The sequence below is a fragment of the Saccostrea cucullata genome, unplaced genomic scaffold (assembly GCF_032062105.1).
Source record: "Saccostrea cucullata isolate Sc308-1 unplaced genomic scaffold, CSIRO_AGI_Scuc_v1 ctg816, whole genome shotgun sequence".
NCBI lineage: Eukaryota > Metazoa > Mollusca > Bivalvia > Ostreida > Ostreidae > Saccostrea > Saccostrea cuccullata.
This window is the reverse complement of record NW_026927602.1, coordinates 87,650-111,726: the sequence shown is the minus strand read 5'-3', so window position 1 is coordinate 111,726 and position 24,077 is coordinate 87,650. Positions and strand designations below refer to the sequence as shown.

Genomic DNA, 24,077 nt, shown 5'->3' with positions numbered 1-24,077 from the left:
TGACCTATATAAACTCTGTATGCGGGTGATGAAGGTATATTGCTGCATAAGTGACGGAAGTTGACGATAGAAAAGTTAAAGTCATCTCGTTTATCATAAAGCTTGGTTGTTAGATTACCACTAACGTCTATCTCATAAAAAGTATCCAATTATCAAACAGATATATCAGACTCTTTGGTATCTTTTATCTCAAGCTCGCTGGAACCCACATCATAGCATTGTTTGTATAGCGTTTATAAAGTTCTGAAATCCAGTATTAGTATTGTAATTAAAATTACGAATACATTACAAAAAATCTAAAAATGACATATGATTTTGAAGAATTTAATTCTTAGAAAGGGAACTATGAGTATTTATGATGATTACCACTTGCAGGATAAAATACAAGTTCCTTTACAATACATCTACCTTACAACCCAAGGTAATTACCCCTCTTTGTCAGCTGGGACTAGTACAAATGATTCTTTTCATTTCCACTTTTCAATCATACAAGATAGATGGATAGATGGATAGATGATTTTTCACAATGCCCCTTAGCCACTAATTTCAAGATCTTAATATGCCTTCTTCTTAAACCATTCATTAACATGACGACTGTTCTTTTTTCAACACAAAATTCAGTAAAAAGAAAAATAGATAAATGCAAGGGTGAGTCGAGTGTTTGAATTCTTCAACAACAATATTTCATTAAATAATCCGATGAAAAGGTTTCTGTCGTAATCATGCACTATAAGTAAACCCAACTCCATTTTTTTTTTTTTGATTTTCCGGAGAATAAAGGAGAGCCGATGCTGATAGTTCATATAACACATGATTTAGATTAGTCTGTATACGTAAGCGCTCTGTATGTAACTGAATTGACGACGGATTATTCCGTTATTTTCCGATCATGACAAAGAGCACAAGGCGGATGTGACCAGTTGGTAGGGGATGTTCACTCCTCAATGGAACCTAATCCTACCTCTGATGTTTTTGCAGTCCGTGTTTGCTCTGCTCCTAGTTTGTATTGTTTTGTGGACTTTTGATCTTGAATACAGTTCACTGTCTCCATCTGTTTCATGTTAGCACATGTAGTTACCAGGGTGTTTCTTAAAATTAAAGTTGGCTCGTCCAATTTAGAAACAGGAAAAAAAAAAAAAGAAAAACCATTTTCAATTCCTACTTTTTTAATGCTCATGGAAAGAGCCTTTTTCTTTCCCTTTCAAGATAAATATTTATGTGTTGTTCTTGGGTTTTGCAACCTTACTGATATGACACATAACAATCACTAACCCTGCTGTCAGGACTACATTGTCCCCATTCCCCGCAGTCATGCATATACCATTTCCTATTTCTAACGTAATATCACGCATATACCTTTCCCAGCAATAATGCATTTTCACGCACCTTAAAAAGTTTATTTAATCTTCAATTTATTGCCAGATTCCTTCTATTTTATACGTGCTGAAATCTCATGAAATAACAAAAGTCATTTTCTTATTAAAATATTTCTCAGGAATTGTGTTTTAAGGTTACATTGTCTCCCAGTCTTTTTTATGCAGTTTTATGTATTATATTATATGTTGTCATTTCATAATAAATGACATATTTTTGGAACAAACATGTCTTGTGTTATTTGGCAAAAAACAAGCTCAATGTTGTCAGATGAGTGTTTAATTCAAGGAATGAAGGCTGAACTTAAAAAATATTACGTCATAATAGGCATAATACGCTAAACTTTACAGAAACTTGTACCACGCAATAAAGTGTTTGCTGGGAAATTGTAAACGCATATTTCTATGACGTGAACATTTAGTGTATTTTGTATAATAATTCAGTATGTTGTAAAGTTAAACATTCACAAGAGGAACTACGATTCTCAACAATAAATTTCATATAAAATTCATCTAAAATCAAATCAAATTTGAATAGAGGGCACATGACAAGGACGCAAGTAAATACCAGAAATTCCAGAGAGGTTGAAATGGGTATATAGGAGCAGTAAACATCTTCTTTTGACCGAATAAGCTGCAGTTAGCTTCATGTATTGATCAAGTAGCTTATGGACGAAAAATTTCGTAGAAACATTTTAAAATTCGTTGAAAAACAAATGCATAGCAACTGGTATGAAACACGTCAGCCACAAAAACATGAAATATAATATTTGTTAACAAGAACAAAATAAAAACACTAAATGCTAAAATTTTCGAAATGCTGACTTAAAAAGAGGAAGTCTTTCTTCATATTCATTTTGTTATAAAGTAATTATTATAAGTGCTCCTTGAATACTGAAAATGACTTTTTCAATTCATTAATTACGTAGAGCATTCCGTAATTTTGAATGATAGACAGAAGAAAATCTTATGATATCTTGCATTAACTTGGAGAACAATTTACTTCTATGGAGAATTTAAGTATAAATATGTTAACGAACACAAACGGAAAAAAATGGTTTCAGAAGTTTTATTTCCGTTGTATTAGTACATGTATATTTCAGATAGATAATACATTCACGTGTTTCTTCAAGTTCTAACGTACAATAACGCTCCTATATAGCGTAAAACACGGAGCCCATGATAGTTCCGAGGTGGATCGAACTGCTAATTGAACAAATCTGAAGTTATCCCTTTATGTTTTTAAGGGTGACAAACATTTGGCTATCAAACCTTTTTATTGATATTCGAATGATTGTTTTCCTCTTCATCAGGTAAAACACGTATCCAAACCGTTTCACTAGAATCTGTGATTAAATGTGTGTTCAACACAAAGTACATGAAAATGTATATTTCTTAATCTAAAGTCAAAAGATAAATTAAACATTACTGTGGCAATTTTATATCAAAGTTCAAACTTCATGTTTTCTTCATGCCGTTTCTTTTCGATGAATTTAGCATCAATTGGGCAACTATAAATCAAAATTTATTCCGGTTATTAAATTGAAAGTTTGTTATTTCATAATTTCTTCGACGTCATTTCTCTCAGTTATGCCTCAAAAGTCAAGTCATGACGACACCGTCAATTGACAAGCAGAATTTCATTAGGAAAATAGAGGCATCTGTTTCATCAATTTGAAAATAAATCTAGCATTACTATACATACAATTAACATTTTTTTTCATTCCCCAAATGAATACACGAGGCGTTATCAAAACGTGGACTGGGGCTAAAAAATTAGTACTATGTAGTCTGTGTTTTCAAAATTAATAATGGACATAAAGCAAAAAAAAAAAAAAAAAAAAAAAAAAAAAATATTGAAGTGTTGAAAATCTTAGCTTGATACTTTCATTATTTTCCAAATTATTATATAAAAAAAAAAAACGACAGTATATGATCACCTGCCGCTTTCACTGTTTAGTTTCTTGACGTCCGTTTCTTCTACATCATACACCTATTTTGATGAGATACTGGAGCTGGGTATGGACCTGAACCCGTCTTGTTTACATGACTTTACAATGTCATTAACAGCGGCTTTCAATGCATACATGTATAATACTGTGAAATCAATTATTTTCGTGGGGGTTTAATTTTCGTTGTTTTCGAGGAATGGATAGACCCACGATTTTTTTACCACCACGGAATGTTAAACTAAATATGCATCACTTATGAACATTTTTGAACCACGAATTCAAATCCCCACAAACCATAATTTTTTCCTGAAACCTCGAATATTTGACCGCACGAAAATATATTATTTTACAGTATTGCGAATGGACATATACATTGGAAGAGATCTTTGCTTGGTTTAATATCTACAACACATGACCAGTGTCATTTTTTGAGGTGATTGATTTTTCGCACCTTGACAAAAAATCGATTTTATCTGTGCATCCCTTTTCTCTCTTTGTCAAATTAAATATTGAATTTTCAACCATGTAATCATCATAATGTTTTTTCTCCATTTGTCAAACAAATATGCTACTTAGAAGATTTCAGTCGCAAATGGAAAGAAATAAGAGAGAATAAAATTAAATTTGCAACCGTCCTACATGTAACTACGTTATTTTGAGTTCTTCATACATGTTTTCTTCCTGATCGAAACCACGAATGGCCATATATGCATCCTCCTCATCTACCACAAGTGTGTTTGTATTGATTCCTTCTCCGCAAACTCTTGTACTTATTTTACTTTCTGAATTTTGATTTGTGTCATTAACATATATTCCATGATTGACCACATTGGAATCTCTACTGATCGATATTTCATCGTTATTCCGTGCACTTTTATTTGGTGAAAATTGATTCCAATAAACACATTCTTGGATGTCATCCCTTTTGTCGAAGTTAGTTGTTTCATTAATATTTTCTGTAGGAAAAAGAAAGATTTATTACACTTGATTGGGATTTAAGTGTTATTAAGTTCATCCTATTTTTTATATATGAACACATACATGTGAGAATCTAGAGAAATTAGGAATATGACATTAATTTCTCACCAATTGCTTCTTTTATGAAGGGATGCAATGAAATGTTGAACTTTATCTTTTTTAAAAAATATTTTCTTAAATTAAAAAAAAACAAACAAACAAAATGCAGTGTGCTCACCGTAAATAACCATATCTTTATTTGAGTGGTTTCTTTGTTGTTTAGAGCTCCGACGTTTACGTGTTATCATCCTACGATGAAGCAAACATTTTTAAAATTCTAATTAGTATTCAAAGGATTAAAATTAAAACAACACTACTTGTTACTTGGTATTCTCCCTTTGTTGAAGTGAGAAAGATTTCATATACCCTTTCGTATGAGAAAAAAATCTTCTTTTTTTTTATTTTTTTAAATTAAAACATAACAAAGAAATAAAACAAATAGTTAAAGAAATAATTTCTTACCTCAAAATACAATACACTATGCCAACTACTATGAGTATTGAGGAAACAACTCCCAATCCTACCCCAACGAACGTCTCAAGATGGCTGTTTAAGCGATTCCGACTTTCCTCTGAAATGAAAATCCATGATATATCAGGCACATCATGTTATCTCTATGTTAACCTCCATATCATATGGAATCCGGATAGGGCCATGCAGTTTACTATCGCACCATCGAGCATCGACTTATAGGTCGATGGCGCGATAATGCGATGGCGCGATAACGATGAAGCGATGGTGCGATGACGATAGAGCTATGGTGCGATAGCGCGATGACGATGATGCGATGGTGCGATAGCGCGATGACGATGGTGCGATAGAACGATAGAGTAAAAGTGAATATCGCTTCATCGTCATCGTACCATCGCGCCATCGTTATCGCACCATCGCGTCATAGCACCATCGCTTCATCGTGCTATCGTACCATCGTCATCGCATTATCGCGCCATCGCTTCATCGTCATCGCACTATCGCACCATCACTTCATCGTTATCGCACCATCGCTTCATCGTCATCGCATTATCGTGTCATCGCATTATCAACCCAAACCTCGATGGTGCGATGATGCGATAGTGAACTGCATGGCCCTATCCGGATTCCATAGTATCATGTTAAATATTTAAATATTGATTACCTCATTTGCTTCTCCTTACCATCACAATTATCTCCTTTCCAATCTGCTTTACATGAACAATTTTCATTTTCCTGTTCACAGATAGAATTGCATCCAATACTGCAGGTTTCGTTACATAGTTCACCAAATTTTCCGTCAATACAACCGAAGTCGCAGAGGCCAGTTTCCCTATTACACCCACCTAGACAGTTTGAGTTGCATATTTTTTCACAAAAATGTCCAAAGTAGGTTACAGGACATATCCCATCGCAATAGCCAGTGTACCTGTTGCATCCAGATGGACATGATATACTACAGGATTCGTTACATAAGTTTCCATAAAATCCACCTTTACAACCAAATGTACAGGAACCATTTGTTGTATTACATATCTCCTTGATACAATTCTCACTGCACTTTTTTGAACAATCCAAACCATAATGTCTTAAATTACATCCTGTTAATGAAATACAACGTATTATAATTTTCATTTGTAGATGAATTTCTAATACAAATAAAGGACATTCTAAATTATGTCTCGCTTTATCATTGAAAAGTTGGAAGGTATGAAATGATCAGGATGTCTGTCCGTTCGTCCAACTTTCTGTTACGCTACATGATATTCATCTATCACCCGCAACTCCTCTTATACCACTGACTGAATTTTAATGAAACTTTTATTGAATCTGTGTTACTTAGCGTCATTGTGTATCTCCATATTTACTTTAAGATCTGACACTTTTTTCTCGTAACCCAGATCAAAACATTTATATGAGAGGTAGGGGTATGCTTATGGGTTATAAAAAATCTTGTGTTTTAAAATAAGATTTTAAAATAGGTGGAGAATTGTAACAGCAGAATTTGAAAACATGTTTGAACATAAAGAAAGGTAATTAAAAAAAAACAGCGGATAAATTTGCAGAAATATATGAACTTAAATATCGAAACGCATTTTATGCGAAAATCGAGAAATATTTATGTATTTTAATAGTATGCTAATTATACAACCTCAAAGCAATAGTTTAATTGTATTATAGCTACATGCAGTCCTTGAGTAATAAAACTAAGTAGTCTGGAAATAGTTGAAGAAATTCATCTACATGTAGTCCCTCCCTTAAGATCGAGATATAGTAAATGCTTATAAATATATTAATAGCTTAGTCAAGTAAGTTTTTTCAGAGTATAATTTGTAGATAAACAAAACGAATTATTATATCTTTAAAAATTCGTTCCTATACAAATCTATGCAAAAAAAACTAACGTTTTCTAATGTTTTCCAGAGCGGGATTAAAACAAATGATGTTGGAACGTTTACGTCACAGAATGGTCGGAGCTTAATCTCATTTTTTATTCCTTGGTGTTTAAGAGTGACGGGCTAAGGTAACATAACGGAAGACAGTACAAAATGCATGTTTGTCAAAAAAAGAAAGGTATATCAAAACATCTATTGGCTATGTTCTCGGCCAAAATGAGCTAAGTCGACCCTCGAATCAAACAGCCTGCCTTTGGCCTGACGGCCTCAGGCAGACAGTTTGGTTCTTGGGTCCGACAAAATGCATGTTGCCCTCGAACTCAGTCAATAAATGTATATATTTTCACTTTCAATGAAGAATTAAGAATACTAGATGTGGATACAGTGTACTGGGGTTTCAATTTTTATCCGACAAAGGAAATATATCCAGGTTGCCGACAGTCTCTCGGGGAAATGTTATTTAAGGAATGAAGCTTATTTCAACATATTTACATTTGCAAATGTTTTCCTTTATATAAAACTACTGAAAGCAATGCGTATCTATAACTGTATAAATACAGGTACGGGGTCAAGAGGTCATAGATGTGCTTATGGATAAACGTTTGACGTAATTTCTCAGTGACGTCATAAAGGGTTGACGCGCGTTCAGTGGATTACAAACATGCCATTGGGTTTGAAAAATAATGCATTTCACACGTTAAAAGTCACAATCAGGCAAATATGAAGTACATGTATGAATCGAGTGTAAGTCACAAATGTAAATATATGTAATAAGGTATCATTTTAAAACATCTATCGGGTTATCAATACGGGTTGGTACGAGATTAAATTCATTATAAAGCCCTTCGGGCTTTATGGAATTTAATCTTGTGACCAACCCGTATTTATATCCCGACAGATGTTTAAAAATGATACCTTATTTCTTAGTTATATTATGCGATATAACATAACTTGGGGCAGTTTACAAAAAAGCGCAAGCTGTCCCAAGTTTTGTTATATCGTATAATATAAGTTGAAATAAGCTTCATTCCTTATAATTTAATTTCAGTGCAGACAATGAGACAATTTTCCCCCAGAATAAGGCTTCACATTGATTAAATTTTAAAAGTAATGTCAAGCGGAGTAATACGTTTTTTGACGTAACTCATTGTGACGTAGGCAAGTTATGTTATACAAAATGGATAAAATCTTTTATCCAATCAAACGACGTGTTACAAGTAAAATTAAACTATTTGTATTTGTTGTTCACGGTCTCTTCTTTAAACTGATATTAATTGAATGTGCGGATCAGGATTACTTTTCACATTATTTCAAATTTTTCATTAAAGTACTTTACTAACGGAGACATCAAACAAAAGAGAAAACCATAATGAATCTGGCACCAAGAAGACAGTCTGAAGTCATTTACTTGATCTTGACCTTACTTCAACTTTTAAAAACGTTACATAACTATCAATTACCATAAACTTCTATCTCACAAATTTCCAGAATTGGCCCTGTTGAACGGTTATCTTCTGGAGCTTTGTAAGTGGATTCCACAATGACATATCTCGCCCACTGTTCACAAGGAATATCAATGATATTAGGGGGTAAGGTTGGTTCCTTAGTATTGTCGGTAAAGCAGCGAGCCCTCTGTGACGTCATACTGCCAGATGCGGATGAGTTAGAAACGTCCAAATAGAACTTTCTAAATCTATATTGCTTCCAATCTATAGCTCCATCACCTGAAAATAGTTATTGTATCGATAGATTTGAACAAATCTCAATTCGTCATTTGACTGGTTGTTTTAGTGAAAAATTTGGAGATAACAATAGTTATCGAGATCAAAAATCCATTAAACATTATGAAATAGGAGCAGAACAAACACGGACCTCTAAAACATCAGAGGTGGGATCAGGTGCCAAAAAGGCAATGAATGATTAAGGTCAGACGACACGTTTCTCAAATATATGTCCTGTTTCTCTTGGTATTATATCAAAAATTATTTATATTTGTCATTCTCTTTTGATTTCTACATTGTTTTAAATTTTTTTTTAGGTATAAGTACACCCAAAATTGTGGTATAGGCCATTCAAGAGATTACTCATAAGGGTTATATAAGAAATATGACCCTATGGTATCTTGTCCAAATGCCTGGTAAGGTACCCTAAATTTTTGTGAGGAAACTTGTTTAAGTACCTTTACTTCAATGACAAATTCTTAGGAAAAATTATATATTTTTGAGAAACGTGTCGTCTGACCTTAAAAGGATGTTTGTTAATTCTGAATGCCGTCATGTTGTGAAGAGCAAGGTTCACTTTTTGCCTTATTTGGCCCTGTGATTTTCTGAAAAATTGAAAATGCTTATATGATTTTAGCTAACAATGCATTAAATATCATTGAGACCTCTGGTGATTGTAAGTCTATCAAAAACAGGGTTTCTGGTCATTGCAGTATAAAGTCACGGAATGCGTCAATTTCCTCATATTCCAAAAGGTCAACAAACACAGCTACATTGTAATTTTGTAAAGGAATTTTCTAATATTTAATATAGAGTGCAACATCTGATCAAAAATAAGCAACTATTTAATGATAGAACTGTTGCTGATGATAACAAGACATGCTTTATTTTTTAGATCAGAGGATGCGTTCATATTATTTTTCTTCTCTGAAAGTACTCAAATATACCTGTTTACATTAAAATTCAAGAAATTTGCAATTCCATAAAGCATGTGTTTCAAGACCTGAAGAAAAAAAATTAATAGGAAATGAAAGTACTAAGTCTCTAGTTTAGTTTTGATGTTTACTAAGGAACATAAAGTGTTAATTAATAAATTGGTATTTCTACAGGGCCGTTTTATACATAAAGTGAACCGAGCTCTTTTGTATTTGGTGCCACCCAGTAAATTCAAAATTTACAAAATGACAAAACTTTGTGACAAGGAGAACAAATGTATCCTTAATACAGTAATTCGTGATTAAAGATCGAACAGTAACAAAAAGTTTTTTTTATCTGCTAAAAAGAAATAAAAATTGAAATCAAGTTAGTTTTCTTTGACATGTAGAGTAATAAGTATAAAGTTAACTTTTTCATCATTCCTCGTATAATTGTTCCACATAATTTTTTTTTTAAATAAAATAAAGGAATCGAAAAGAAAAATCAAAATAATTAACTTATAAATCCTTTGTATTTTTGTTTTAAAAATACATAAGATTTACAAACAAGAGACACACGGGTCTTATAGGTCACCTGAGTATCATATAATAACTTTCCAACTATTAAATTTGATTCTTGTTTTAAATAAGAGACCATTAAAGTCACAATTTTGAAAAAGGCACCATTGCTTATCATAACTAGACACTTGGCATGCTTACCTTGGTTACTTAATACTCAGATGTAGACCAGAATAGAAAGTGCATTTCTACTTTATAACAAGTCGTGAATCCACAAGTCCCACTGACCCTGGGGCCACACATTTCAAATTTTGGAAATTTTATCATCAATTTTATTTCATCATATTAGATAGTTGATTAATACCAAGGAGCAGATTTCAAAGCATTAATTCAATTTCAGAATATGCCCCCCAGGGACTCTGAAACTGGCCATTTTGTAAGAGACAGCTTTTTTCATCATAAATATATACTGAGATCATTGGCATAAGACCCAGGAGCAAAGGAAATGATTTCTAAAGAAATCATGCATTTTCGCTATATAAACATTGGAGCCCCGTTTATCAAGGCGCAAAAAACGGTAATAGTTTTGAGGTCTATTACACGTATATATTTTTTTGTTTTTTGAAATTCACCTGATCATGTGTCTATAAAACAGACCTTGGTTGCTGTAAAACTCACATATTTCAGTTTATATTTCTTTGGAATTCTTAACAGGTTTTTCAGCAGCTTTAATGAAGCGTTTAATTTCACTCTAGTTTTAAATTACTGATTCTTAACCATTCATTTTTAATGCAGTAATAGCCCTTGTTTTCCAGCTTTCTTCAATGAAACTATGTAATAAAAAGTGGTCACATAAACTTTGTTATCAATTCATTAAAGATTCAATAATGAGAGAAAGTCAAGCTTATAATACCATATGATTTCTGTGTTGTATGACATCGAGCTAATGACATTATTTAATATTTACATTTCCAATAAATTTCCCCTATGTTTCTTTACAAAATAAAATGCAGTATATTTTCACATGAACTACATTCTAAAGGTGAATAAGCATGAATATCTCCATTGTTATGTCATAATACCGCTCTTGACGTCAAAAAGTCAAAAAATATAGTGCACTCTGTTTTGTTTTAAAAATGACAGTTGAACGGCGTAAATTTATGGCTAATCATCAGAAAAATAATGTAAATATAAGAAATGAATTTAATTTTTTGAAGATTCATGAGGTATATGAACTACAACGCTTCACGCCGGAATATTTATCATGAAGCGCTAACGCGCTTCATGAAATATGCCGGCGTGAAGCGTCGTAGTTCATAACCTCATGAATCTTCAAAAATTAAATTCATTTCTTAAATTTGAACAGCCCTCGTACCTTCTCGTCGATAATAAATTTTAACATGCTGTATTCCGTGAGGTTTTCCAAGATCCACTTGGAACCAAGCCTTAGACTGGTTGTGAGCAGTATGGGCGCAATCACTTTCTGTTGTGTTTAGGTTACCGTCATTGGCGTACGAAGCATTTCCCATACCATACGTGGAACTCTGGGACAGCACCGTTGTAGGTTTCTTGCTCAGGTTTTCTGTGGATCGTAACAAAAATTATGAAATTTTCCATCATATGTGGTAAACAATTAATCATACTGTTTGACAAATGAAATGGCAGTGTCTAAAGAGATGAAAGACCATGACGAGCGAAAAACCTATAGCGCGACAAACATGAAGATAAACCAGAAGTCTCTGTCGAGACTGTAGCTCTACTGGTTTGTACTTACATGTATAACAAAGGAAGAGAAAAGTAGCAGTTGGGACTTGAAACTTTTCGACAGCAATAAATAGAATAATGATTCTTGATTAAGTAACTTTTTGTGGCAATATTGCAATAAGACTACAACTGTAGGAGTAGCTTTTAATAATTTTTTTAAAGAATTTTCAATTTTAGTCACCATGGCAACAACATTCATCAAAATAAAGAACGAGCGCACATATGGGCCACTGTAACATGTGAAAAAATAAACAATCATATTAAGGAAATTTTTTCATCCCAAATTATTAATTGATATTTAAACCGTACGATTCAACAAATTTTACCGCTGAAATTCACGAATATACAAAGAACAAAACCATAGAATGTAGCAGGGGTCAGCCGACATTTGTGATTTTCTATAGTAAATCGAGAACGGTCATTCATTTCAAAGCTTTTGTTTACTATGAGCCTAACTTTGTACAAACTTGTGCGAATGACAAAAGACGCATAATACATTTATAAAAGTTGTGTGAAAGTAGGAAATTTGCACACGATTAGGCTGGTACTTAAAATATAAAAAATATACAGAAATTACAATGTTTTCCTATAGCAAATGAGAGCTGTTTACCTGTATGACCCATGTTCAACTTGATGTTGAACCCACGTGTGGAATAAATTATTAAAATACTTATAGTCATGTGAGTTCAGCCCAGGTAAACACTCGATCCTCAAAGGTGCTCACTGTAAAACATCGGCAGGTTTTGTATCATTTATTATTTAGTGAAACAGGTATTGCAATGTTCAGTGAAACTATTATTGTATTTTATTTCAAATGCCGCTTATGGCTAGAAACATTTGTTTTATGTATTTGATTTTAAGATACACCGAGGGATTTAGCGTATCCAGAGAGCTGAATTAGGTGATGCTTCACGTGCTTTTTAATCAGAAATATTGTCGCGAACGTTCATAAAAGTGTCATTTTTTTATCATCCATACAAGACAATGAAACAGGTATTGAAAGCTACCTAAACACTCCTTTTTAATTTCAAGTTCAGTGAAACTATTTTGTTCAAACTATTATTTGAAATGCAAATACTATATTTCTATATGTTTGATCACAAAATTCTGGCTACAGGCAACTAAAATGCAAAATATTAGCAAATTTTACTATTTTTATAGAGTATTAGAAAATATGACGTACATAATGGATTCACATGAAAACATAATAAAAATATTGTAGATATTCTCAAATTTCTATGTTTTAAATTTCAAGAGCGTATGTTTATTACTTTTTCTTTATTAATATTTTTATAACCCCTTTCTTTAAGAGCTACAGATTAGCATAACGTCAAAAACACACTGCAACGACGTCAACCTACCTATCAATTGCAAAATCGGTTAAAAAATCAGTTATATCAAATTGTAATGACATTTTTATACCTATAATTTCTTAGTTTTGTTTAATTTTAATAATTAAGCGAAAAAAGTTGCATTAAAACAGTAAATACGCTTCATTTTACCAAAAGCGAAATATTGCGCAATGGAACATTTTCTTAAGTAAAATGGCACATAAAAAGGGCCCATTAAGTTGCTTAAGTGCACTTGTCCTTAAAAAAGACATTTAAGACAATAGTGTATCCTAGTGTAGTCTATTTGCATGCCACATTATATCATAATCAAACTAAAACTGTATTTGTAATAGCATTTTTAATTATTTTACGAAAATTTCTATTTTTAGTTATCACGGCAACATCGTTCATCGAAACCAAAAACCGATGCACATAGTTATGTATCGTAGTGTAGTCTACTTGTGTGCCAACTTATATTGAAATCAGACAAAAACTGTAGAAGGAGTAGCATTTTGAAAAATTGTTTAAACACAGACAGCTAGACAGACGGACGAACACCGGGCGCATTACAATCGCATAAGCTCTTAACCAGATAGCATGAGGACGTTGGCCCAACAATGTTGGTTATGTTGGGCCAATGTTGGCAATTTACGTTGGCCCAATGTCTTACTGCTCATTGGCGCGCCGTTGGCCCAACATGTTGCGCCTATGTTGGTACAATACTGTTTGTTTATTTGTCAACGTTGGTACAACGTTATTCCAACATACCAACGCCAACGCAATATTTTTTAACGTTGGCCCAACGTTGAACCTCAGTTCAAAATATAATCATGACGTTGGTCCGACGTTGGTCCAACACTGGTACAACGCTTTTGTTGAAATGCCAACGTTGGTACAAAGCTATTCCAACGTACCAATGCTAACCAAATATTTTGTAACGTTGGCCCTACATTGGACCTCAGTTCAAAATATAGTTATTACGTTGGTTCAACGTTGATACAAAGCTGTTTCTTGAAATATCAATGGCACAATTATTCCTCAATACACATGTCTTACAAAATTAATTAAATTCTGTAATTTTTATTTCCCAGATTATACGACACAATTAATTTCACCATGTTTGGTCAAATACTTTTTTCCTCCTAAAATGTATTACAATATATTCTTTGCCACTTTCACTTTCATTAAAGTATTCCATGGAATGTAACTAAAAGAAGGAAGAGGTAGAAAGTTCAAGGTTTCTCAAGTACATTCCACATCACTATGTCCACTACTAAATATCGCTTTGATATAAGAGTCTTCAAGTTCTAATTGTAGAGTTCCGGAAGGTCATATTTGAATCACTTATCACTTTTTCTGTTGTTTATCTGTTCTTAGAATCCATGTTTTCCCACACATATAAATCAGTCCCTTCAATATACAGAAAATTCCACATCAATAGTCTCAGAGTGAAGAGGGTTTTTCCATCCCGGCATTTCCTGTAAACGTTAAGATTGTCATCAATTAAAATAGTATTTTCAAATGTTCATCAGCATCACACATATTTTTAAAGCAATCCTGAAGATTGAAGTTCACATTATTAATTATTAATAACAAATACAAAATAGTTACTTACATTTCACTGGTTAACATTTTTGCGTTCACTTACAGATCCGGACATATCTGCTTTGTTCAAGCCCGCCAATTCCTATAAAAGTTAAGATCGTCATCAATTACAATTGTTTAATCAGCTACCCGGTATCAATAATTTGAAAGCCTACATGCAGGTCATTACAATGTTGTGCATTTCACATTATTAATTATTTCAATAACAAAAAACAAAAGCTATACTTACATTGAAAGGATTAAAATTCTTGCGTTCACTTAAACATACACATACGCTTTGCAATTGTTCAAGTGCGCGGTTTAAAAAAGCTGATTTAAATGACGGTTTCCTTGGAGACCTATGACCCAGATAGCAAGACTATGTTGGGCCAACATTGGCAAAAGGTTGTATGGTTGGCGTTGGGGAAACAACGTTGGGCCAACGTTGGACCAATGTCACCATGCCAACCTTCTCGACCATGACAGAATTCCTATGTTGGCCCAACGTTGGTCCAACGTTAGCATCTTCCATTCACTTTTCTTACCAAGGAAGGATCGGGTGTTGATGTTGGCCCAACGTTGGCCCGATGTTTGTAATGCACCCGTAAAGAAAGTGTCTTTTAAAGTTGGTAGTAGTATGTTGCCCCAACGTTGGCCCGATGTTTGTAATACACCCGTAAAGAAAGTGTCTTTTAAAGTTGGTAGTAGTATGTTGGCCCAACGTTGGCCCGATGTTTGTAATACAATCTTAAAGAAAGTGTCTTTTAAAGTTGGTAGTAGTATGTTGGCCCAACGTTGGCCCGATTTTGTTATACACCCTTAAAGAAAGTGTTTTTTAAATTTGGTAGTAGTATGTTGGCCCAACGTTGGCCCAATGTTTGTAATACACCCGTAAAGAAAGTGTGTTTTAAAGTTGGTAGGTATATGTTGGCCCAACGTTGGCCCGATGTTTGTTATACATGCACCCATTAAAAGAATGCGTTTTATCAAGTTGAAAGTAGTTTGTTGGCCCAACGTTGGCCAAATGTTTGTAATGCATACTTAATAAAGTGTCTCATCAAATTGGTAGTAGTATGTTGGCCCAACGTTGGCCCAGTGTTTGTTATACACCTTTAAAGAAAGTGTCTTATCAATTTGGTAGTAGTATGTTGGCCCGATGTTATAGTGTTCTTTTGTTTAGGTGTTTCATAACGCTCCCATTATTATACTGCCAACTAAAGATGGTGTCAAATTTAACTTAAGTGATCACAGCACCAAAGAGTGTTTTATTTTAGTTTCTGAATTGTGCACATGCATGATTATTTATTAGAAATAAAATCTTTGAAATTATAAATTTTTTCATGAGCGTTGTATTCATGAGAATTTAGAGAAGTCTGAATAAGTTCTCAGGAACAGGATGTGAATGAAGCCTACATATACATAAATCAAAATGACACAGCTTTATAATTAAATTGAAACAAAAGTAAGGCGTTCGCTAACACGTGACCAAACTGTGGAGTTAGCTGTCAGATTCAATTGCTCACAGGTGGTGATAATGGAGGGCAAGCAAGAAGAAGTGAAATTTAAATTTGTGGATTATACACTTGCTATATAGCTGCATTTAGAAGCGATGTAAGTATACTTATTCTTATTTATTCATGTTAACTGTTTAAATTGATTCGGAATTCAATCTTTTCATGTTTTTGCACACAAGCACTGTAAGTAAAGGTTAAATAACATCTTTGAAGTTGTTTCTATCTATCTAATTCTTAACTGTATATTACAGACACGATTGTAACAAAGAAATTCAGTCAGAGACTGCAAGGAAAACAAATGTGGTGGCGGTAAATAACAATGAAATCGAAGACCATGCGTAAAGAATTGTATAAAGTACGAGTCCGTATGACAAAGATCAAGATGAAGAAAAACGGGAGGCGACGAAGGGACGGAAAAAGAGCGGGAATACAACAAAAGGACAGTAATAAAGGAAGTGACTCAAGTGAGCCCTGATTAAGAACTTTGAATTGATAAATTTTCATTATTTACTTCTATTGTCTATTCTAAAATTTATTTTGTAAATTATGATTGAATTGATTTATATAAAATATTATCACAGTGAATCATTAGTTATGTTTTCATTGAACATGTCCATGTATGCATTATGAATGCAGATTGAATTGTGTATTAATTATTTTAAACAGTCATAAAATAGGTTTATGTAAAGAATCACTTAACCAATTGCAAATGTTTCTATGTAATAACTACGTTGGCCCAACAATTTGCCATCTGACATTGTAAAACAGGGTCAACATTGGGCCAACCTAACCAAACAGTTGTTAAGGTTGGCTGTTAGTTGGCATGCACTAAAAACTACGTTGGCCCAACAATATGCCATCTGACATTTCAACATAGGGCCAACATTGGGCCAACCTAACCTAACAGTTGTAAAGGTTGGCTGTTAGTTGGCATACACTTATAGCTCCGTTGGCCCAACAATATGCCATCTGACTTTTCAACAAAGGCCCAACGTTGGGCCAACCTAACGAACCAGTTTTTAAGGTTGGCTGTTAGTTGTCATACAATTATACCTACGTTGGCCCAACAATATGCCAACATGTTGGACCAACGTTGGGCCGATGAGCAAAATTACCGTGGGCCAACGTAAGGTTACCAACCGTGGGCCAACGTTGGAAAAAATATTGGGCCAACGTTGGCCCAACTATGTCTTGCTATCTGGGGAGTCACCTGCCGAGCCAGTGAATTTCACCAGTGACCTATTTATTTTGGAGCCCAAAACATGCAAAACACAGCACTTTAAATTTGATTCAATGATGCTAAATATAGAATCTACCAAGATACAAAATTACTATATGTAATTCACAGACTTATAAGGATTGTCTCATAATTTCCATTCAATATATAATATAGATCCCATTTTTATAATGAGTTGCTTATATCATTACCATCGATATACAATAGATAAATCTAAATTGATGAATACTTTTCGCAACATTGGGCCAACGTTGGACCAGCATTTCATCTCAAACATTACAGGCTACCTGTACATGTACTAGTAATCCCATATTCCTACTATTGGACCAACTCCAGTTCAGTCCAGCACGCCCAACACAGAGCAATGCATTATTATATTGTCAACATTTATTAAGCTGGGCCAACGTTGGGCCAACATTGAATAACCAACAATAAGTGGCAATGTTTTGTGTCAACATGTACTCAGTTACACCTACGTTGGGCCAACATTTCATACTCAACACACGATGGTCTTGATCCATGTCAACATTTACTCGGTTGGACCTATGTTGGGCCAACATCTTAATGTCCAACACCAAGTCGCTATGTTTCTTGTCAACATGTTACTACAATGGGCCAATATTGGGCCAACATCACATGCCCAACACCGTTGGTTTAGTTTTCATACCAACGTAAATGAACGTTGGACCAACGTTGGGCCAACATCACATGCCCAACACCGTTGGTTAGTTTTCATGCCAACGTAAATGAACGTTGGACCAACGTTGGGCCAACATCACATGCCCAACACCGTTGGTTTAGCTTTCATGCCAACGTAAATGAACGTTGGACCAACGTTGGGCCTACATCTGTTCCCCAACGCCAACACTCTACCAACCATACAACCAAAAACCAACGTTGGCCCAACAGAGTCATGCTATCTGGGTATATGGTCTCTGACCAGTAGTCTTAGAGCTAAAAATTAAATCTCAATAATATCACAATTTTCATTAATATTTCATCTAACATTAAAGTAATCTATAATTATGTAAAATCTTTATAATTTGCAAAAATCTCATGAAGATTTGAATTATATGTCTAGATATGAAATATTTTGCACACACTAATGAGGCAGTTTGAATACATGTACATTTCCTTTGTCGAATATGAAAAAAACTACCATATTCATGGCTGGTTTTCTTAATTTTTCTTTGAAAATGACAGTTTAGAAAGTGGTTTTTTTTTTATCTTGTTTACCTACAAATTATTTTATTTGACTAAGCTAAATTTTTAAAGCATCATTAAAGGAATATATTTCTCTTTTTTACCATGTGTAGCCATCCTTCATTTACTAGATCTTGACCTTAAAATTAAATAAGGTGCATGGACACAGATTTGACGTTAATATTTTCTGTATAATATGGGTACATCCCACTAATTATTTTTAGAATCGGTAGAAGAAAGTAGTGCAGAAAAAATTACAAGTTCCTTAATTAATTTGCTGACTTGCATAAAAAAATTGGGCAGATGTACTGAATTGAGCCTCACACTTGTTGATAAGGAGTATCTTTCCTACCAAAAAAGCTTGGCAAATGTAATTTATCAAGAAGATCAGCCGAATTATTTTGTGTATTATAACGCCAGTGAGAACTCTGAAATTCCCCTACTTTCACTTTCATTTTTAGGGGTTACCGCAGACAGACGCATTTGCCGGAAAACGAATCTGACATGCCACCTCGAGATTTTAACCAAGGAAAGACAAGTTGATGTGCTTTGATTTGAGAGGTCACTCACTTCTGAACGAAAATGAGGGACATCGCTATGAGAAGAAACGTTAACATTGTCGCCTATGGGAAAACAATTAGTGGACTGTACCCATATTACGACTTATATATTTTAATAGCATTTTACACAAAAATAAATTAAAAATCTTATTTCATTAAATCAAAGGTACTTGGACACAGATTTGAAGTTAATATTTTCTGTATAATATCACGAATTATATATTTTAATAGCATTTCACACAAAGATTATTTTCAAATCTCATTTCATTTAAAAGTTATTAAAACTTTAAATATTTTGGCGGGTTTGATTGACACATCCTTGCACTTTCACAAATTTTAAGTTTATTCTTAATTCCTTAAGAAAAGTGGCAATCTTGTTGTGTATTAATGAGAATAATTATTAAAACTTTAATCCAGAAAAATAATTTCATTCAGAGTAGAAAGGTTAGAAAGCAAAACTCCTTCACAAGTATCGTTATTCCGAGCTAAGGGTTGTGTACAGAGTCTAGCAAATTGATCCCTGCCGTTAAACGTACACATTTTTGTTAACAGGGCACGAGCTCTGTTATTGTTGATGTTTATGATTCATCGGATGCGTTCAATCATTAAAGTCTGCTCACCACAACTGCACGGACTGAGAATATACTGTGTGTATGTTTTGCTTTCGGACATTTCTACTCTGAATTTTCTGGATTATAGTTTTAATATTTTTCATTCATACACAACAAGATTGCCTTTTAATAAGTATTAAGAATAAAGTTAAAATTTGTGAAAGTGCAAGGATGTGTCAATCAAACCCACCAAATATTTGATTTTTTTTATAACTTTTAAATGAAATAAGATTTTAGATTTATTTTTGTGTAATATGTCGTAATATCATACAGAGAATATTAACTTCAAATCTGTGTCCATGCACCTTAAGAGGATTGGGCTTCAGTTTAAAATCACAACTTCACAAACACACCCTTAAATGTATGTCGTCAATCTACATGTATGATGTACCTATCGCTATCATTTGAAACATCGCTTTCAGCATCACTTATTGATTGTAATAAACCTTTGATTTCTTAAATCTATAAATTTTGAGAAAAAAGTTGCTTTAAAATAATAAATACACTTTATTTTACTATGATGCGCGAGATATTGCGTAATAGAAACCCGAGTCCGCCCCCTTAATTAAAGTAAAGAACAATAAAATAAAATTGCGTCTTAAAAACTTTGCTGTCTTTCAAGTCAAAAGACGAAAATAATAATCTGAGATTTAAAAAGTTAACAAATTTTTTTTTTTTTTAATGCACTGGTATGAAAAAAAATTAAATGAATCATGCATAATCTAATATATCAATAATCGTGAAATAAATTAGAGAAGGGTATACCAAAACAGTCGATACATCCGCCGAACAAAATAAACCACGTCCACCAGAGTTCAGCCATTTCTGTTGAGGAAGAAAATACAAGTATCGAACCGAATATATATACATGTAGGCAGATGTTTTGTATTTTGTTCCTGTTAAAAATTTAATTGCATACCTTTCTTTTGAGGTGTTCCTTAGACTACTTAGACTTTCCTTCTATTAGGTTTATACATTGTATGTACATTTTGTAACTTGATTTTATCATAACAAAAGTATGAATATCACAATAATTTACTATTATAAATTTTCAAAAAATATTCCGAAGATTCGGGTTACAGAGTATAGCTTTTTTTCCCATCCGTTTATCTGATTTTCGCACAAATTTAACCATGCCCATAACTTTTGATTATAGTTGGAGCTGTGGCTTTCAAATATTATATGGGTATTCATAGTGACAAGACATTGAGTACAAAATTTTTGACCTCATGACCTTGGAATTTTTCTGTCTTTTGGAAATTTAAGAAAAAGTTAGCCTAAGTCATTGCTTTGAAATGGTTTGAGAAAGGGATACGAAGGGCCATTGAGCAAGGAGGGATCTTTTTCGAGCCAGCACCTACTTCGACACGGGGCCTCGGTTTGTATGGACTCATCCGAAAGACCGGTCTCCACGTCCAAGTGGGATTCGAACCCGCGACGTAACGATTAACTCCTTACTTCGTGACTTTATTGCAGACGCTCTAACCACTGCGCCAAGCAGGCGACTCGACATATTTTGTGATGCCCTCATTTTATTCAAATAAAATTATGATGTTGTTTTAAAATGGTAACAATATCTGGAAAAGTATAAAATCCTTCTTAATCATTATATCATTAATATGGGTCACTTGGTCCTACACATGAACATGATGAAAGCAATTGAATGTTGAGGTCATAGTACATGTCTTTTTTGTATGTATCTACTAATTATAATCTAACCCTCTCTTTGCAATAGCTCCAAAGTACACTTGAAGTAAAATTTATTCATCTATTAAACTATAAATATTTTTTTTATCAGCTGTTGCCTGATGGTTACCGGAAGTAACACTCACAGATGCCTAAGTTCACACACAATAATGTATAGTTTCAAGTATATTTTACGTCAATATTCGTTTAGTGTAGGAAAAGTTATAGTTCAATGTACATACTTTTATGATAGGCACTTGACAACATACTTCATCAGTATTTTCTTTAATTAAAAAAAAAAAACAACAAAAAAAAAAAAAAAAAAGAATCCCATATTTTCTAAGGTATCGGCTTATTCCTTTTTATAATAGAAAGTATGTCGTGCCAATTACCTGTGAAAAAAAGCGTTTACAAATCGATTTAATCATCATTAATTTTATTTCCTCAGTATCTTTTCCTTCATTAAAAAACTCCATTTATCAATTTTCTGATATCTGTATAGCTGTTTGAAGCCGTGAACTCTTCAGTAACTGAAACCTTATTCATCCTTTATTATCATTTATTATGCGATTAAAAAGTTACATTCGTATAAACTTGTTTAATATATATGTAAGATTAAATATTGCATTATTGCATTAAAAACTTGCAGGCAAAACATTTTTATAAGCATTAGTTGCAATCGAGTAAATCTGAAATAAATTTTGATAGATTTGTTTTTCAAAGAATGTACTCTTTTCAACAATTCTTTAAAATGTTTAACACATATTTTTCAAACTTTAAAAAATATTTTTTCCTTTCTTATGACTAATATAATATATAAAAATTATCATTCTTTTACTTATACATTGTATTACAAAAAATTCTTTTTTCTTTAATTCAGAATGGTTCTGATTTTTGTTTAAACTATTTTATCATAAATATTACTAAATAACTAAATTTAGTAACTTTTTTATAATAAATAGAAAAGGTTTTGCAGGTTCTGTAAATTTATTCATTAAAAAAATGTAAATAAATATTTTAAAAATTCAATCATATTAAGTAAAAGTTCAAGTAAATGTTCAGGACGGCTTAAATTCTATGTAAAAAAGGACATTGTAATTATAACAAGAGGCCCATGGGCCACATCTCTCAGCTGAGAAGCTTACACCATGCTACTCTTAACCAGGTCTCCCCCCTTGTAATACCTATTGTGACCCCATCATATCCCACAGGTCATTATTTGCACAACTTAAAATCTACACTACCCCAGGATGCTTCCACATAAGTTTCAGCTTTTCTGGCCAAGCAGTTCTTGAGAAAAGTTTTTAAAAAATCTATATATTTCTATATAAAACTTTCATTGTGGCCCCGCCCAACCCCAGGGGGGTCATGATTTTAACAATTTAGAATCTACACTACGTTAGGATGTTTCCATATAAGTTTCAGCTTTTCTGGCCCAGTGGTTCTTGAGAAGATTTTTTTGATGACCCCACCCTATTTTTGTCTTTTCTAGATTATCTCCCTTTGTAAGAGGACCTGGCCCTTCATTTTATTAATTTAAATTCCCCTTCACCCAAGGATGCTTTGTGCCAAGTTTGGTTGAAATCGGCTCTGTGGTTCTTGAGAGGAAGTCGAAAATGTAAAAGTTTACAGACGGATAGACAGACAGACAAATTGTGATCAGAAAAGCTCAATTGAGCCTTTGGCTCAGGTAAGCTAAAAAGGATAAATCACAACAATCAGCTATTTGGCCATTTTCCTTCTTGTTCTTACTGTTTTACTAAATGAAAAACTATCTTCTATATAATTCTGTCAAAAAAGCATCCCTTATAAGGCCCCATGGCAGTCCCCCCCCCCCAAACACCACCACCAAGGGCCGTAATTGAAAGAGGTACACATATTTAATCTTAAATTTTTTTTTCCATTGAAAGTGCTACTCCAGAATACAATATTTATGTAACCCCACTTACATGTATTTCTATGTTATTATTTCAAGGAGATGCAATTGCATCTCCCATCATCTCAATAAACTTGAATCTTGACTATGAATACTCTATGCCATAGGGCTGGGTATTGGCCTGAGATTTCGTATTGCTATATATTGCAATATTTTTAACTGTATTGCGATATGTATTGCAATATTTTCCATCTAATTAAAATGGCATTTTCTTACTAAATTTACTTTAATTAACAGAATGTACATAACTATGATAAGTAACCAACACAGAAAAAAACTTCTTGATTTCATTTAAGTTATGCTCTGAAATACTCCCACAGAACTTCTGTCCTACTGTTTGGCTAAATAACAAACCTTTCATAATCCATTCTCATATTTAATGATAAAATTCCTTAATCTAAGCATATTGCCAATATATCGATATTACAAAATTGTATTGCAATACAATATTTCTTGTCATTGTATTGCAATATATTGAAATATCGATATTTTTGCCCAGCCCTACTATGCCAAGTTTGGCTGAAAATAAATGAACACTGTTATTTGTGAGAAAAATAGGGAGAAAATGTAATCATGGTAAATGAACATGACAATGGACAAACATGATCAGAAAAATATCTCAGCCTAAAACAATGACATGGAAAATGTGAATTTACATGAAAATAAAGTGAAAATTAACAAAATAAAAAGAAAACAGATCTTTGAAACAAGAAATTAAACTTAATAAATGCATTTTTAAAAACTATATATCACAGATACATGTACAATGTAGAAACCTTTTATAAACAA

General features: G+C 33.2%; 2 protein-coding genes and 2 long non-coding RNA genes across 4 annotated transcripts; 1 reads left to right on the top strand and 3 right to left on the bottom strand.

Annotated features, from left to right (window-relative positions):
- Positions 1-3,636: 3,636 nt before the first annotated feature.
- LOC134274926 (multiple epidermal growth factor-like domains protein 10) lies at positions 3,637-5,963 on the bottom strand. Its single transcript, XM_062757168.1, has 4 exons — positions 5,497-5,963; positions 4,805-4,913; positions 4,521-4,591; positions 3,637-4,281 (listed from the first exon to the last, which is right to left on the bottom strand). Exons 1-4 carry the CDS (start codon positions 5,945-5,947, stop codon positions 3,971-3,973), a joined length of 942 nt encoding a protein of 313 aa, XP_062613152.1. The 5' UTR covers positions 5,948-5,963; the 3' UTR covers positions 3,637-3,970.
- Positions 5,964-8,160: 2,197 nt separating this feature from the next.
- On the bottom strand, positions 8,161-12,249 carry LOC134274934 (uncharacterized). The gene is made up of 3 exons (XM_062757178.1): positions 12,237-12,249; positions 11,238-11,444; positions 8,161-8,432 (listed from the first exon to the last, which is right to left on the bottom strand). The coding sequence occupies exons 1-3, from the start codon at positions 12,247-12,249 to the stop codon at positions 8,161-8,163; spliced, it is 492 nt and encodes a 163-aa protein (XP_062613162.1).
- A 1,772-nt stretch (positions 12,250-14,021) lies between these two features.
- LOC134274925 (uncharacterized) lies at positions 14,022-14,868 on the bottom strand. Its single transcript, XR_009993734.1, has 3 exons — positions 14,792-14,868; positions 14,573-14,644; positions 14,022-14,435 (listed from the first exon to the last, which is right to left on the bottom strand). It is a non-coding gene; the product is annotated as an uncharacterized LOC134274925 (long non-coding RNA).
- Positions 14,869-15,935: 1,067 nt separating this feature from the next.
- On the top strand, positions 15,936-16,391 carry LOC134274924 (uncharacterized). The gene is made up of 2 exons (XR_009993733.1): positions 15,936-16,152; positions 16,307-16,391. It is a non-coding gene; the product is annotated as an uncharacterized LOC134274924 (long non-coding RNA).
- The last annotated feature ends 7,686 nt before the right edge of the window (positions 16,392-24,077 follow it).

Excerpts from the sequence above, each read along its gene's own strand:
- LOC134274934 (XM_062757178.1), bottom strand. Across the intron at positions 8,433-11,237 it reads AATTTATTATCGACGAGAAG|GTGATGGAGCTATAGATTGG; the intron begins GTACGAGGGCTG and ends AACTATTTTCAG.
- LOC134274926 (XM_062757168.1), bottom strand. The coding sequence starts at position 5,947 with ATGAAAATTATAATACGTTGTATTTCATTAACAGGATGTAATTTAAGA. Across the intron at positions 4,592-4,804 it reads ATAGTGTATTGTATTTTGAG|GATGATAACACGTAAACGTC; the intron begins GTAAGAAATTAT and ends GCTTCATCGTAG. Across the intron at positions 4,282-4,520 it reads TAAAGATATGGTTATTTACG|AAAATATTAATGAAACAACT; the intron begins GTGAGCACACTG and ends TTTTTCCTACAG.